Source organism: Dipodomys merriami, unplaced genomic scaffold, assembly GCF_024711535.1.
Source record: "Dipodomys merriami isolate MVZ:Mamm:240054 unplaced genomic scaffold, mDipMer1.0.p SCAF_627, whole genome shotgun sequence".
Lineage (NCBI taxonomy): Eukaryota > Metazoa > Chordata > Mammalia > Rodentia > Heteromyidae > Dipodomys > Dipodomys merriami.
Window position 1 is genome coordinate 120,093 of NW_027206210.1, and position 12,616 is coordinate 132,708.

The 12,616-nt window shown below is 53.2% G+C and overlaps 1 protein-coding gene across 1 annotated transcript; it reads left to right on the forward strand.

Annotated features, from left to right (window-relative positions):
• Positions 1–3,391: 3,391 nt before the first annotated feature.
• Foxd3 (forkhead box D3) lies at positions 3,392–4,828 on the forward strand. Its single transcript, XM_070004406.1, has one exon. It carries the CDS (start codon positions 3,392–3,394, stop codon positions 4,826–4,828), a length of 1,437 nt encoding a protein of 478 aa, XP_069860507.1.
• Positions 4,829–12,616: the final 7,788 nt, after the last annotated feature.

Sequence of the window (12,616 nt, forward strand, 5' to 3'; positions counted from 1 at the left end):
CCACTTGTACCATCTCTTCCTTTCCTCTCAGGGAGATCGTGCAAGCACAAAGGGAAGGGGGAGACGCGCACGCAGCCGGTTCCCAAGCTCAAAGCAGTGGCGGAAAAAATCCTCAGCCTCCGCTGCTAATCGATATTAAGCGTTGAGGCCGGTGCTGGCGTGGGCTGTCCGGGCAGGAGCCAGAGGATCCTGCACGTCTCATCATTTAGCTAATCGAGTCGAAAAGTTTTTGTAAGGGCCGGACCCAGCATCAGATGGTAACACTGATTGAACAAGAGATTAGCACAATAGATCTCTAACCGAGGGGAAGCGTTGCTTTTCACGCTACGCGCCGTAATTAATGGTATGAATCAATTAATTTGACTTTTATTGTGTCGAAAGAAAAAAGCGCAACAAATGGAACTGGCAGCTGGGAGTTGTTCACCACCCCCTTCCCCAGGGAGGTTACGAGGAGACACCCGGGGAATGGACGGCCTTGGAAGAGGGCGGGTGAGAGTCAACCACCAGTGGCGAGGAGGAAGTCCCGAGAGCCAGCTCTTGCTAGCGGTGAAATCGAAATTAGGTTCATTTGGAGACTTCAAAATGACCGATTAGGACATCCCTAGAGCTGCTGATCTCCGCTGCGTGCGCCGCCGCGGCCCAGCCACCAAGGCCGAAGTGCCCCCCCACCCCACCCCGCGCTGTACCCCGTGCCTGCCTCTTACAACTGGTCCACGCAAGTTAGGCAAAAGGAGTTTCTAAATGTGCAAATGTTATCTTCTTTTTCTTTTCTTTGAGTTGCTCCTGCAACTGCGACCTCTGTAGCCTGGGGTGATGGGCAGCCAGCGCCAAGCTCGGGTCCGCTTCGCAGGAGGCTGTCTATAGACCGCACTAACTACGGTTCAGAGACTGCAGGTCACAAAGCAATGGCAGCTGCAGAAATCAACTCAGAGATGCGTTGTAGGGTTAAGTGTCACCTCGAGATCACTTGAAAATAAAAACCGTAGTAGAGGTGCCAGGTGTCTTAGAAATTGTCCCGCCGCCCTCCCTCCCCCCCCCCACTCCCAACCTGTCCCCACGTCCCAAAGAGGAACATGCAGCAAATTCGGGATCCAAGAGCTAATGTTAAGTCAGGGGAATCGTCTAGTGGGTAAAAGTCAATCTGTGTGTCGCGATGCCTGTAATGAAGCAAGTTTACAGACAGGAAATTTTTTTATTTTAATTTATTTGACGTTAAAGCAAAGAGGTCGCGTAAATGGGAAGACAGACTAAGAGTATGGGGCGCTCCATTGTCCTCCCGGAATTAAACACATTTTCCGTTGTCTTTTGTAAATATTTCAGGACTTCTTTCCTCCCTGACCTCCTCCCTGCGCGCTCCGCCTTGGGGTGAGACTGCCCTCTCCCCGCCCCAGGCCTTCAGCACCCGGCCGAAGGACTAGTCTGGAGTTCCAAAAGCCAACCACCCTCGGCAGGCTCTTGCGCTTTGCCAAGAAGCGAACTAAATGCGGGAAGAAAGACGGCGCATCGCGATCTACCGGGTCAGAGGCACTGATTCTATTCGCAGGTGTGAGGTCCAAGCGCCACCACAACGCCCCGCACCCAGGGCCGTCTGCAGTCCCCACCCCCATTCGGAATCGCCACCGTCTTTCTTACCATCGCTGACTCCCGGCCAAAGAAACTCCTTGTGCACCGGCCACGTCTTCGCGTCCTACTCCACCTGCTCAGTCGCTGCGTTCCCAGGCAGTTAAATCTTGGACGGTTTGTCTAGCTTTAAGGGAGAATACACGTTAGTTAGCAGCAGAAAGAGAGATCCAATCCGTCCAGCTGCCCGAGACCACAGCAGATCCCTGGAGGCCGTGCTAGCCGCCTGCTCCCCAGACTTTTTCAGCTATCCGGACCTGGGGGGAGGCGGCTCACCTGTGGGCCCGTCGCCCCCCACCCCTCCCCACTTACCCAGGCCGCAGCCAGTACCGCTTCCTTCCCCAGCTCCTCGTTTCCGACTTTTTCATATGCTAAGTCGTTTAACAACTCTTGTGGCTAGTTAGGGCTTCCTTTATTTATAGGTTCCCCGGCATTTTACGTGTCGTTTTTATTTCTCTCGGCAACTATTCTAATAGATTAATCGATAGCTATTTTCTGACCTTCGGGAACCCCAGCTGATGCTGTTGTGAATGAGCGAAAAAAATATATAGAGAGAAAAACATGCCTGCGCCAAGCCTGGAAAGCGAAGGTAAGACGAGTCCTTAGGTTTAGGAGAAGGTAGAGACCCCTCAGCAGGTGTCTGCCTTCCCCAGCCCCCAAGAGCAGAGGCCGGAGGTGGGGGGGGGCGAGGGGGGGGGAAATGTAGGAGTCTAGTAAAAGGGAGCCGAGTGTGCCAAGCTCACTCTTTAGAGGTAAAACATCCAAACCAAAATCCCAAAGCGATGCACATGTTTAAAAATGAGACGGCAACCTCGTTCTACATTGCCAGTCTGAGTCAAAGGAATGTTAGCTCAGGAGTGGGGGGACAGGGGGGTAGGGGGCAGAGAAGGCCGGGCAGCTGGAGCCGCACGGTCCCGCGGACACTCTAAGGCCCACGAACTCTCTCTCTCACACACACACACACATACACACACACGCACACCACTCACACCCTCCCTGGACCCCGCGCCGGGTTCCAGTCTAGCCAAGGGGTCTCCGGATGGGCTGAAGCGCCCTCGGGGCCCTCGGGATGGCTGGCTCGCGGTGCGGTGCGGACTTGCGCGTCTCTGGTCCCTTTGTTGACAATTCCCTGAACCAACTTGAGTTTGGCCAGCTCCGCCGCGGGCCTGACGTCACGCGTGGTCACGTGGCCCCGCCTCCCGCTGGATCTTTAAGTAGAAAGTAATCTATCAGGCCAGTCCTTAAAACGGGACTTTCGACTACCGGGGCTTCGGCGTCCCTGACACCCCCTCCCCTCCCTCCCCTCCCGCTCCCCCGCGGCTGCCCCAGCCTGCGCCCTCCCGAGCTGCCTGGCGCCCGGCGGCCCCGCGCTCTTCTGGACCGCTCCTGTGTCCCACGCCCCGGCCCGAGGCCCGAGGAAGGCGGGCGAAGTGAGGGGGCGCGGCGTGGAGAGCCCTACCCGGGCCGCGAGCGCTCGCTAGCGCCTAGGAAGGCGCGCCGGGGGACCGCAGGAGTTGGCGGAGCGCGGCGGTGGGGGCGGACGGCGGCGCCCGTGCCGCGCGATGTCGGGCCTCCGCGAGTGAGCCGAGCCGGGCGGGCCCCGTGCCACCTGCGCCCCCTCCCCTCTCCCCGGCCCCCGGTGTTATTGTTTTCTTTGGGGGGGCAGTGGAGAGGCGCCCCCACTTCACCTGAGCTCCGCGGCAGCCCCTCACCACCCCCCATCGCCCTCGGCTCCCTCCTCGCCCGCCGCCGCCACCAACCCGGAGGAGGGATGACCCTCTCCGGCGGCGGCAGCGCCAGCGACATGTCCGGCCAGACGGTGCTGACGGCCGAGGACGTGGACATCGATGTGGTGGGCGAGGGCGACGACGGGCTGGAGGAGAAGGACAGCGACGCGGGCTGCGATAGCCCCGCCGGGCCGCCCGAGCTGCGCCTGGACGAGGCGGACGAGGGGCCGCCGGCGGCGCCCCATCACGGGCAGCCTCAGCCGCCCCACCAGCCAGCCCTGGCATTGCCCAAGGAGGCTGCGGGCGCCGGGAGCGGCCCGGGGAGCGAGGCGGGAACGCCGGAGGCGGACGGCTGTAAGGGCGGGGAGGAGGGCGCCGGCAGCGGCGGCGGCGGCGGGCCGGGCGCGGGCAGCGGTGCGGCGGGCGGCCTGACCCCCAGCAAACCCAAGAACAGCCTGGTGAAGCCGCCCTACTCCTACATCGCGCTCATCACCATGGCCATCCTGCAGAGCCCGCAGAAGAAGCTGACCCTGAGCGGCATCTGCGAGTTCATCAGCAACCGCTTCCCCTACTACCGGGAGAAGTTCCCCGCCTGGCAGAACAGCATCCGCCACAACCTCTCGCTCAACGACTGCTTCGTCAAGATCCCCCGCGAGCCGGGCAACCCGGGCAAAGGCAACTACTGGACCCTGGACCCGCAGTCCGAGGACATGTTCGACAACGGCAGCTTCCTGCGGCGCCGGAAGCGCTTCAAGCGCCACCAGCAGGAGCACCTGCGCGAGCAGACGGCGCTCATGATGCAGAGCTTCGGCGCCTACAGCCTGGCGGCGGCGGCCGGCGCCGCGGGACCCTACGGCCGCCCCTACGGCCTGCACCCCGCGGCCGCGGCCGGCGCCTACTCGCACCCGGCGGCCGCCGCCGCCGCCGCCGCCGCCGCGGCGCTCCAGTACCCGTACGCGCTGCCGCCGGTGGCGCCCGTGCTGCCGCCCGCCGTGCCCCTGCTGCCCTCGGGGGAGCTGGGCCGCAAAGCCGCCGCCTTCGGCTCGCAGCTCGGCCCCGGCCTGCAGCTCCAGCTCAACAGCCTGGGCGCCGCCGCGGCCGCCGCGGGCACCGCGGGCGCGGCGGGCACCACGTCGCTCATCAAGTCGGAACCCAGCGCTCGGCCGTCGTTCAGCATCGAGAATATCATCGGCGGGGGCCCCGCGGCGTCCGGGGGTTCGGCCGGGAGCTCTGGGGGCACCGGCGGCACCGGGGGAGCCGGGAGCGGCGGGAGCGGCACCGCGCAGTCCTTCCTGCGGCCGCCCGGGACGGTGCAATCCGCAGCCCTCATGGCCACACACCAGCCACTGTCGCTGAGCCGGACGACGGCCACCATCGCGCCCATCCTGAGCGTGCCGCTCTCGGGACAGTTCCTGCAGCCCGCAGCCTCCGCCGCCGCCGCCGCCGCCGCCGCTGCGCAAGCCAAGTGGCCCGCGCAATAGGGGCGCGCCGGCCCGCGGCTGGGACGCAAGGCCGGGCGGCGGCCCCGGGCTGCGGCCGCACCTCTAAACCCTGAGCGCTCCGCCCGGGTCCCGGTGACCCTGCCCAATCCTGGACTCTGCGAATCCCTCACCCCCCCCCTCCTCCCGGCACCCCACCCCACCCCACCGCGACCTTCCGTGACCTCCATCCCCTCGCTTACACCACGCTGGCCCAGCAAACTCATCGCGCGCCTGCCCGGGAATAGCTTTCCGAACAGGTAAAACCCATAACCGAATTTCAAAAACAAAAAAAGAAGCCACCCCGACGGCGCTTGCCGTCGCTCGCCGTGAGGAGGGTAGGAGGAACATTCTTTGTACATATTTGTATAAAATTTATGACTTTCCTTTTGGGGTTTTTATTTTTTTAAGGAAAAAAAAACCAAATTCAGTAGATTTAGAGCTCTGAACTTTCATTTTTTTGGAAGGTTCACTCTCCGCAGTTTTATCTGAGAAAAGAATGTATAGAGACGTTGGGAGATTTTAAATACAAAAAAAATTTTCAAAAGAGCGAAGTGTCATACTATTATAAAGGTCTGTTTATATATGAATGAATATATGGTATTCTAAATGTTATTCCATCGTGTTGTACACAAATTTGTAAATAAATTTTTAAAATGCTCATCCTAGTGTCTTATTTAGGGTGTCTAAATGGCAAGATTTTAAAATGGAATTTGCATTTTATTTTCTCCAAAAAAATCCAAGAGTTTCAAGTAATGACTTTTTCAAACTTTGGGTTTAAGAACATTTTAATTGGAGAACGTGTCTACCTAAATTGAATCATTAATATTTTTTCTTTTGTTTTCACGCAAAATCAAGGTGTAGGTGAAGAGCTAGATTATCTCAACCCATTAAATCTAAATGACTAGACACTTCGGTAAAGTTGTTTTTTAAGTCATTAAAAAGTCTATTACTAAACATCAGCAGTCTTACATTTTTAAAGATCAGATTAGTATCTTCCACGAAGCAAACTTCCCTAGATTTCTTGGTCATTTTAATTATCCCTTCAAAAGTAATTAGAAACATCCTTCATTTTAGCTTTTAAATCTTAAATTTTTGAAATTCCTTAGGTGAAATAAAGCCAATTAAAAAAAATTTATGCGATGACATTTTACATTTTGGAGTGGAATGGAATGATGTATATTAACCTGATAGACAGTGTATTGTTGTTTGATTCTTTCATAATATTTTGAAAAGGTGCCCTCTTTCCGGCAACAATCAACCTGCATCGTAATTGGATTTCCGAAGGATTCCCTTACAGACGCTCTCCTCCCTCCCTCCGAAGCCTGCTACAGGACAAGGAATCACCATTAATACCCTTTTAAAAACAGGTGCACATTAGCACCACGCCCCCCTTTTCTCTACCTCAAGCTAGGTTAGTGTGAAATGCGAGATCGTAGGACAAAAATGGACAATGTCCCCTTAGATCATTCTTAATGTCCATTCAGCTATTTCAACCTTTAAAAAAAATACTAAGAAATAAAACGTCTTGACTCGGGAGGCCGCTTCCCGCCACCAGCAGCGTATCCTCAAACGGCATCAATTCTAATTATTTTTGTAATTAATTTAGTTGTTACCATTACTTATGCGAAATCGCTTTTTTAAACCGGAGCGGGTAAGCAGCCCTGTTTGCTCGGCCTGCGCGCCGGAGTGGCACAACCCTCGGCCAGACGGACGCTGTCATCCGCTTCACCTCCCTCCCGGGTGCTGGAGATGCCTCTCGGTCCATCCCAGCCTTATTATTACTTTTTTAAATCCACGACCGTGGTAGGTTAGGGAGGTTCCTTTGAAATACACTTCCTCCCAAATACCGAATCTGTTTTCCTGGTAAACATTATTGTGTCCTTGAGTAAACATTCCTTCAGGATCAGGGTCCTAAAATAAAACAGGCTGCTTGGGGGGGTGGTTGGGGTGGTTGGGGGGGGTTCGGGGCGGGGGGGGGGAGTGGTGGTGAGAGTTTAACTCGATAAACAAGAACCTGATAATCAACCACAGCCCCAGTAACCTTCCCGCAGGAGATACTAAGGACCGACCGGTCTAAGGGCGGGTCCCTTCTAATCTCCTTTTACAAGGAAAACGAAATGGATCTAAATTTGTTTGTGTGTTGCAGCTATAAAAGTAACAAGTTGTTTCACAGTTGTGTCTGGCTAATCGGTTTTTTACACAAACAGCAAATGGTACATGATTTGTGCAAACACACAGAGGTTATTTCTAAATTTAGCTGACACCCCTGGGAAAAGGGAAAGGCAGGGCTTCTTGAATTCACTTTTAGCCTCAAGAAGCTGCTGATCCAAGGCTTCTAAATGACATTGGATAACAGGGGCCTCATTCCATCCCTGATCCTTTGTTACTTATAAAATTACTCGCTCATATTTCCGCGCATAGCAGCAATACCGGCCGAGCCTGAGCCCGCGGCGTGACACTCGGCCTCAAGCTGCCGGTTGAGATCCGCAGGGCTTTTTCCAAGGACGGGTTGGGAGGAGTAGAGATCCGCCGGCGACTCTGCTTCCAGCCACTCTCACTTTCAAAGTACAGCCTGGAGAAGGACCCTTCCCCCTTGATCTTGGAGTGCAGGAGACCCTCATACCCAGAACCCCAACCGGCCAGCGGTTGTTAAAAGTCCTGGCAGTTGCTAGGAAGGTAGGCCTAGATGTCAACTCTGAAAACCTCTTCTGGGTTTAAGCTTTTTCAACTGCGATGATTTAGAGCAGAAAGAGAAATGCAAATATCGTACATAAAGATGGGGGGGGGGGATTGCCAGCACTTAGCATCGGGCGGGTGACAGAAGCTTGGAACCTCTGTTTACTGTTTCTGCAGGCGCCTGCACAAGACACTGAGCGCTGCTATCGCGTTGAGATTTAAAGGCAATGAAACTGACGTCCGCCTTTTATTTCCTTTCCGAACAGAAGTTAAAGGAAAGGTTGGATTTCTCGAGTTAAAAGGAAGCAGGTTGAATTTTAGGCCGAGAATTCTAGCTTTCGACTATACACAGATTTAAACATTTTCCCACTCCGGATATCGATTTCTAACAAAGCCAATATACTCCTGAGTTCTGTGGCCCCTAGAATGCCCTCAGGATGGGGGTTCTTGAATAGACCTCCCCCCACCCCTCCAACCCCCAGCCATGAAGAAACAGAGGTTGGTTCTGGAGGTCTGGAAAAATGGGAGCCAAGGTACAGAAGAGCTCTTGCTGCGATGGCCGATATGACCTGTAGGGGGCGATGAAAAGATGGAAAACTTCCTTTCTTTCCCAAATCCCCAAGGCCTCACCTTTTCCCCTAAGCCCTGACACCCTCCCACCCCCAGGTCACCCTCCTTCATCCTCCCATAGTGGACCTCATGTGAATTTCAAAGAAGTTGTCTTCCTCTTGGAAGGGACAGGGTCCTCAGCAGAGTTGGTCCTAAATATTGGGAAGCAATAAAGTTTAGTGATCAGGAAACATTGGCTTGAAAGCATTAAAGAGTTGTATTTTGAGTTTGTTTCATGTGGTTTATAAGGAGACTCTTAGCAAGAACGTGAAAGGTAGGGTGGGGTTCTTAGCGTGGGTCCCCTTGAGAAACTGTCCTGAAGAGAATATTATCTGACAGCCAGTTTTTAACTATGTGGCCAAGTCCACCTGAGTCTGTGCGGGTGCAAAGTGCTGTGTGTGTAGGGCAGTGTATGTGTGTGCTGTATTTCATGGGTGGGGTGACAGGAAGCCACAGGATGAGCCGGGCCTTGCCCAATATGTCTCAATCATAGATTAAGTATTTCCTATTACTTTAGACAACCTGCCTGGTGTGTGTGTGTGTGTGTGTGTGTGTGTGTGTGTGTGTGTGTGTGTGTGTGTGTGTGTGTGTGTGTGTGTGTGTGTTTTAATGTCTCTATTTTCCATGACTACATGAGAATGAGCCTACCTTCCTCTTGGATTTGTAGAATTAGGTGAGTTGGCATCAGTGACAAAAGGTTTCATAAATTGTAAAAGCCTGGAAAGACCTGTTTGTATTTGTCTTAATGGCTTCTGGGTTGGAGAAACAACTCTGTCCTCAGGAAGTGATTCTGAATAAGCTTTTTGTTTTGGAAAGGCTCGATTTTAGTGTGAAAAACAAAGAGGAGCACAGAACCTATCTCAGCCCTTAACTGGAAGGATGGGGGCAAATTCGAGGGAACTTTCGAGCTGAAAGCCCCTCTTTTTCGACCACACCCTGGGCCCAAGGACTAGGCCTGAAGTGTCCAAGTGTCCACCCGAGCCTCTAGCTCGCACCCTAGCGCCGGAGGCCGGCACATGGCGTCCAGCGATCTGCCTTGCCATTTGCCCCTTTGCTTCCTACTAAGCGAGGCAAGTGGGGAAACCCGAGCCCTCCGCTGACAGACGCCCATTAGCGCAAAACGTAGCGAGTTAAAGGTAACCAGATCCCAGACTCGCTTAAAAGACCACCCTCCCTGCGCCGCCCTCCAACAGTTGGCAGAGTTGCACCCAGAGCCAAGTCCTCTCCCCCCCCCCCCGCCCCCGGCCCCCTCCCCCGCCCTGGCCCCCTCCCCGTGCCCTCTTAGGAATGTACAGGCCAGGCTCTGCTCCCCGAGGCAAACCCAGCCAAGTAGGGCGGTGCATGGAGCAAAATTCGAGAAGAAATGTTGCAAAAACCAGCCAGAGAGCATAATCATCCCATTTTCATTTCCCTAGATGGTGTCTTACATCAGAATTTTTCTAAAGGATTAAAATTTCCTCAGGAATTAAATTAGTCGCACCTCCCTGTTTTATTATAAAACCCTCTACGCCCACCGCTCCGTCCTGTCGGTTAGGGTGGAAGGAGGGGGCGGGGAGGGCAGCCATTCCCTTGTGTCTGGGTCATCTGATGATTGAGGTTCTGGGCCCATCTTTGGAAAAACAGTCCTGGAATATCCTCCATAGAAGTGGTCTAGGAGCCTCCCCCTCCCTCTCTTCTTCACTCAAGCCCAGAAGATTCGGCGTGACTTGCCCAAGGTCACTCAGCAGGACCAAGTGTAAGCTGCAGAAATTCTCCAGGGAGGGACAAGTGTTTACCCAGGTAGGACACCTTCGCTGGTGGGGGGAAAAACAGCCAGCACAAAGGACAAAGAAGGATGGGGAGACTGCAGAGAAGACAAAAAAAAAAAAAAGCGTAACGGAAGCGAGGGGCTCCCGGAGGTGGGTAGACTCGGAGCTTGGGAGCTTCCTCTCAGCTGGGTACCTAGGCCGATAACATCCCGCTGGGCAGATGGGCAGGGGATCTACAACCCCGTTTCCTTCTGGCCTCTAGATCTGGGAGAGAAGGAAGGACGGAATGCTAGGCCCAAAGCTCCCTGCACCCGTTGGTGCAGCTCAGCCGCCCCCCCCCCCCGGGCCGCAGCGTCCCGAGCCGGTCCCCACCTGCGTCCCCCATCCCCCTTTCGCAGGCCAGGATGGAGGCCTCGGCCTGGGGGACCCCAGCTCCCCGCTGCCTGGAGATGAGGATGGAAGATAACCAGGGAGCAAACCCAGTGGTGAAAAGACACCCGCTGCGCTGCGGAGGTGGGCTTGTGGAGAGTTGGGTAGGGGGGTGGGGGGACTGGCCCAGTGGAGGCTCGGGATGGGAAACCAGTCCCACCCAGTTCACCTGAGCCGACCTGCTTGGCCCAGGCTGAGACCTCAAGTTTACTAGTGTAGGCCACACGCAGACCTGGAGAAAGGACCCCTGGTCAACTGGCTGGGCCGGGAGATAGGTAGAAGTGCCCCCGAACCCACACCGCTGGGAATTCTTTTCTTTTCCAGCTTGGCTTGAGTCTCTCTGGCCTCCAAAGCATTTGGAATGGGGTCCCGGGACCAGAGGTGCAGGGCAGGTTTTACTGAAGAGGAAAGCATGATTATTTTTCTTTTTCCCTCGATTGCTCCTCGTCCTATCCTTCTGTCTATCCATGGATGGTGAGTGAGATTCGGTTCTCTCCAAAAGAACAGCACATTTTTGCCCTTGTTACCATTTTCTGCAAAGGATACATGTCGCAAGTCTAGTTTCTCAGAAAGATATGCAATCAATGCTACAGCAAAACCAAATTTTCCCTTTGCTCTCAAGCTCTACCTGGGAGGCCCCACCTCCACCTTGGATCCCACCATGCCCAGCACACCTTACCTTGCTAAATAAGAAACCATTGAAATGATCAGTGTCCTGATGGATTCTTTACTACCTAACATTGCAGAGCCCAGAGGAAATCCAAATTATTTGTCTAAAAAAATTATATCTTTGGACCATGGGATAGGGGCAATCTTGAACATTGTTAATGGATTAAAATTGATCTCAGATGTTTGAGGGATTTTTTTTTTGAGGGGGGAAGAAATTCCATTTATTTTATTCAGTTTTCTTCTTTATAATAAGTGCATCTTTATAATAAGAAGCATTTATTAGAGATCTAGAAAAGGCAGACCTGAAAACTATTAATAATGTAATTGAATTACCTGCCATGTTTTCTCTGCCATTGTGAAACTAGTTGAACACTTTTCCCTTTGTGAAATACCATGTACTAGTTCCACTTTCTCCAGTGTCACTTGCTTTCAACCAGCCTCTGTTTCAGCCTTTCCATTGTACTTAGGGAGCCTTTACTTCTTAATGTATCTCCTATTATAGAACTCTTTTTCCTAAGGAGAAAAAATAATGAATTTAACAATCATTTGCTTTGGTCTTCATATCAAAGATAACCACATCTTGTTGGGGTTCTTTATTAATACATAAAAAGAATTCCCTGTTTGATTCTTCATTAAACTACCAGGGTTGTTGTTTTTTTTGGTGGTGGGGGGGGTACCTGGGGGGAAGGGGAGAACTGTTCCTAGACCTAGCTATGAGGCTCACAGACCTGGCTCTGAGACTTACGTGGGCAGCTTTTAGTTATTTACTCTTTCATCTACAGTTGCATGTAGGCTACACTAATGGTACAAATGTGTGTGTGTGTGTGTGTGTGTGTGTGTGTGTGTGTGTGTGTGTGTATTCTCTCCCCACCCCCAATCAAATGAGGGTTTTTGTTTGTTTGTTTGGTTGGTTTTTGGCTGTTCCTGGGGCTTGAACTCAGGGTTCAAATCTGAGCTTTTCTACTCAAGGCTAGTGTCCAATCACTTGAGCCACAGTTCCATTTGTGGCTTTTTTTGTTGTTTAATTGGAGATAAGAATTGCACAAGGGGCTGGGAAGGTGGCTCAGTGGTAGAGTGCTTGCCTTGCATGCCTGAGGCCCTGGGTTCGATTCCTCAGCACCACATAAGCAAAAAGAAAAAAGCCGGAAGTGGTGCTGTGGCTCAAGTGGTAGAGCGCTAACCTTGAGCTGAAGAGCTGAGGGGCAGCACCCAGGCCCAGAGTTCAGGCCCCACGACTGGACCCAAAAAAAAAAAAAAAAAAAAAAAAAGAATTGCACAAATTTTTCTGCCTAGGCTGACTTCAAACTATGATCCTCAGATCTCAGCCTCCTGAGTAGCCAGGATTACAGGCATGAGCCACTGTCACCTGGTCCAAATGAGTTTTTTGTTTTTTGTTTTTGTTTTTTTTTTGTCAGTCCTGGGGATTGAACTCTGGGCCTGGGCACTGTCATTGAGCTCTTCAGCTCAAGGCTAGCGCTCCACTAGTTGAGCCACAGCACCACTTCCCACTTTCTGATGGTTAATTGGAGATAAGAGACTCATGAACTTTCCTGCCTTGGTTGGCTTTGAACCTCAATCCTCAGATCTCAGCCTCCTGAAGGAGTAGCTAGGATTACAGGAGTGAGTCACCAATGCCCAGCTTCCAAATGAGTATTTT

Excerpts from the sequence above, each read along its gene's own strand:
- Foxd3 (XM_070004406.1), top strand. The coding sequence starts at position 3,392 with ATGACCCTCTCCGGCGGCGGCAGCGCCAGCGACATGTCCGGCCAGACG.